The sequence below is a fragment of the Pantherophis guttatus genome, chromosome 14 (genome assembly GCF_059756535.1).
Source record: "Pantherophis guttatus breed Tessera chromosome 14, ASM5975653v1, whole genome shotgun sequence".
Taxonomy (NCBI): domain Eukaryota; kingdom Metazoa; phylum Chordata; class Lepidosauria; order Squamata; family Colubridae; genus Pantherophis; species Pantherophis guttatus.
The window spans coordinates 16,430,144-16,433,549 of NC_142076.1; the positions used below are offsets into that span (position 1 = coordinate 16,430,144).

The 3,406-nt window shown below is 41.9% G+C and overlaps 1 protein-coding gene across 1 annotated transcript in view; it reads left to right on the plus strand.

Annotated features, from left to right (window-relative positions):
* POLR3E (RNA polymerase III subunit E) overlaps positions 1-464 on the plus strand; it is a 34,250-nt gene extending 33,786 nt beyond the window's left edge. The window contains exon 21 of the mRNA XM_060692867.2: positions 54-464. Within this exon, the coding sequence (XP_060548850.1) occupies positions 54-119 (66 nt within the window). The 3' untranslated portion in view covers positions 120-464. The remainder of the gene's footprint in view (positions 1-53) is intronic.
* Positions 465-3,406: the final 2,942 nt, after the last annotated feature.

The following is a 3,406-nucleotide window of genomic DNA, read 5'->3' on the forward strand; positions in this document are numbered from 1 at the left end:
TTCTGTTCTATTCTATTCTAAACCTCTGATCAAGCTTCTTCCTTTTCCTGCAGGATTGTTGTGTAAGCCAAGGAGGCATGTGGTACCTCAAAGGGACAGTCCAGCAGCCCACCTCTTGACGATGGGACTCGCCTCAGTTGCATCTGGTTTCATCCCAGGATGGACAAAGAGAATGCAGAAGGATAGAATAGGAAAGGAAAAAAAAACAGCTCTCCCAGATGGAAGATCTACCAGCTGTACTAGCTATTTGCAACGACGTCCAAACCACTAATCTTGAATGGACAGGGGAATCTGTACGTCCCCCTAGCTTAATTTGGATCCCTAATATATCTATATTTCTCAATCTTACTTAGAAGGAACCACGAAATGAACAATCCTTAATATGGTGGCTGAACTGTTACGAAATCATGATCTAACGGTTCATTTTATAATGAATGCCAATAAATTTCGAGTTTGCAGGAGGAGATCCGGATTTTTATCTTTACGCGTTGCGGTCTCTTTTTCTCATCGCTACACTGCCCGGCCTCTTGAGGTTTCTTTGTGTAACTGTGGGCACCTCTCGGACACCATGGCATAGATTGGGGCTCGGTTGTGAGTGACATCAAACTGCCGGATCCAGACCAAAACTGCTAACTCGTTTTAAACTATCCTGTTTCCTTTTGAAAGCTGGCTTTGTTCAGATTTAACAATGCAGGTCAGATCTCCGTTGCAGCTAAACCCACTCATATATTTTTTTCCATCCGTTTTTATTCTGTTTTTATTCTGTAATGAAGCAGGTGGAATTCTTGGCTTTGCACAGGTCGGGCAAAATGATACTTCAATGAAGCTGGCGTAGGGAGTGAAAATGTTGGCATATCAGGAAACAAGTAATCAGACACCCCCTTATAACCTGTTGAAATGGAAGATTAGTGACGTGTATTCTGAAGACGATGGAAACTATAGGTAAACCTCCATTTATGACCATAATTGAGCCCGCAATTATGGCCATAAGTTGTGACCGTCATTAGGCAGGTGACGTCCTGGCCTTTTTTTTTTTGCAATGGTGGTTAAACAAACTCTGTAGTTAACCGAACCCACTCTTTGCTATGGGACATTGTTTGTTGGAAATGGCCCAAATTGTAGTTATGTGACTGCACAGGGCCTAGAGTTATGATGGCGAACCTATGGCATGCATGCCAGAGATGGCACGCAGAATACTCTCTGGGTACACGTGCCATCACCAGCTGTTCTGGTTTCTGGCATGCACACGCGTATCAGCCAACTGGACTTTGCAGGCACCGGAGCACCAGAAACAGGCCAAAAAATCAAACCTGGAAAACTGCCTAAAAACAGTCAAAAAAATGGCCAAAAACCAGGCATGCGTGCGCCAGCCAGCTGGTTTTTGGGTTTCCGGCACTTTGGCGCGCACACATATACGTGCATTCCAGTTTGGGCACTCGGTGCCGAAAATGTTCGCCATTAGTGGCCTAGGGGCCAGAACTTTGTCCAAGTCCTAACTTCGAACAGTCTCTAAATGAATGGTCGTAAATCAAGGACTACCTGTATAGAAGTCTTTTAAAAAGAACTTTTAAACCGTCTTTTTGCAACGTGATCCTCTTTATTTTCAAACTAGAAGGCGGCCATGGGACACCATAAAAATCTAGGTGATCCATTTGCACAGGAAGGAGACATTAATTTGTGTTATGTAGGCATATATGTAAATCAGCTCCTGCCCTTCCTTTAGGACGCCAGCTTTAAAACCAAAATTGTGCTCTAGTTTTTAAATTTGATTTACAGCGTGTGGCAATCAAGGTCATAAATCACATGTCTCAGTTTGGTAACTTTAGAATGTGTGAAAGCGTTCACAGTCGCCATAATTCATCAAGAACAAACACACAACCCTGGGAAATCGCTTAACAACTTCCCCTCTCCCAGAGACACTGTCCCATCTTTCAACTCCAAAGATCTACCGAAGCAGCCAAGATTTAATAGCTTTATGGAACAGCGTACGTATGGAGTGGTGCGATGGCCTAGCTTGCCTCACAATCGGGAGGCTGTGAGTTCGATCCTAGGTAGAGGCAGATATTTCTCTCTCTCTTGGCACAACGAGAATATATCTGCTGGAAAAAAAACCTCTGCATTGGGGACAGGAAGGGCATCCGGCCAGTAAACACTGCTCCATTCAGTTGCCCAGACTCCACCCCACCAGGAATTATTTAAAAGAGGATGGTGATGATGCTAAGTATGGAGGACATTCAAATTTCCAGGGGCATCTTATTTCAAGGAAGGCAAACCACAATAAAAGATCTGCTTCCAAAATCCCATTGATGCCGTGACTTCAAGAAGCCCAAAGGTCACCCTTGAATTTTATCAGATGGGCTGAGGTGGTCCCAAACCATGAAGGACCTTCAAGAAGACAGTGGGCATCAGAAGTCAACTAGTCTTCCATGGGTTCATTCAACCACCATCCATAACTACTTGGACCTCTCTGTTCTGGGTGTATCAACTGCAACTTCCAGATGTACTAAACGAGGAGCGGCACATGAAGGACACTGCAGAAGTCCAAGTGAGTAAGGACAAAGGTGGAACCGTGAACAGGACTTCCCAACCCAGGAAAAATAAGCGATGCACCATCACCTCCTTCAGCAGGAGTTGTGAATGCAGAATACTTTAATACACATCTGTAGTCATAAACATTATTACACCCTTCTGCACCCTTCCTTTGGTTGAGTCGGAAGCGCATAAAATGCACCGACCAGTTTTATAGATGGCATTTACTCCCGGCGAGATTGGCCAAGATGTTTCCTAATAGCTCAACAAATTGTTGGAAATGCAACCACCAACAAGGGACATACTACCACATGTGGCGGACATGTCCCAAAGCCAGGAGTGTATTGGTTAAAAATTAAAAAGTGGTTGGAGGAAATTATTGAACTAAAAATCGATATGAAACCAGAGCTGTTTCTTTTGGGTATTATAAAAGGAAAGATGAATAAAGAAATTCAGTATCTCATGCTGAACAACACACTCCATCAAACACAATGATTATAAAAATGGTGCTAGAATACGCAGAAATGGACAAATTAACGATGGAATTAAGAGACAGAGAAGAAACGGTATACTATGAGACATGGAATAGGTGATCTAACTGGCTGGAAAAGAAGTCTAAAATTAATGCATAGTGAATGTTAAGAGAAGATAATATAATGAAAAAATATATATTTAGTGTGTAGTAGATATGTATATATTGTATATATTATATAAATAAGTACTTATGAAATAAGAATATACATGTACACAATAAGCACAATAAATTGGAATTAAGAAAAAATTCCGATTACGGAAAGCTGTAAAAGTGTGATTTTAAAGGTGAAAAATGTTGAATATTTTTTTTTAAAAAATGTACCCACCAGAAACCAGCACAAAC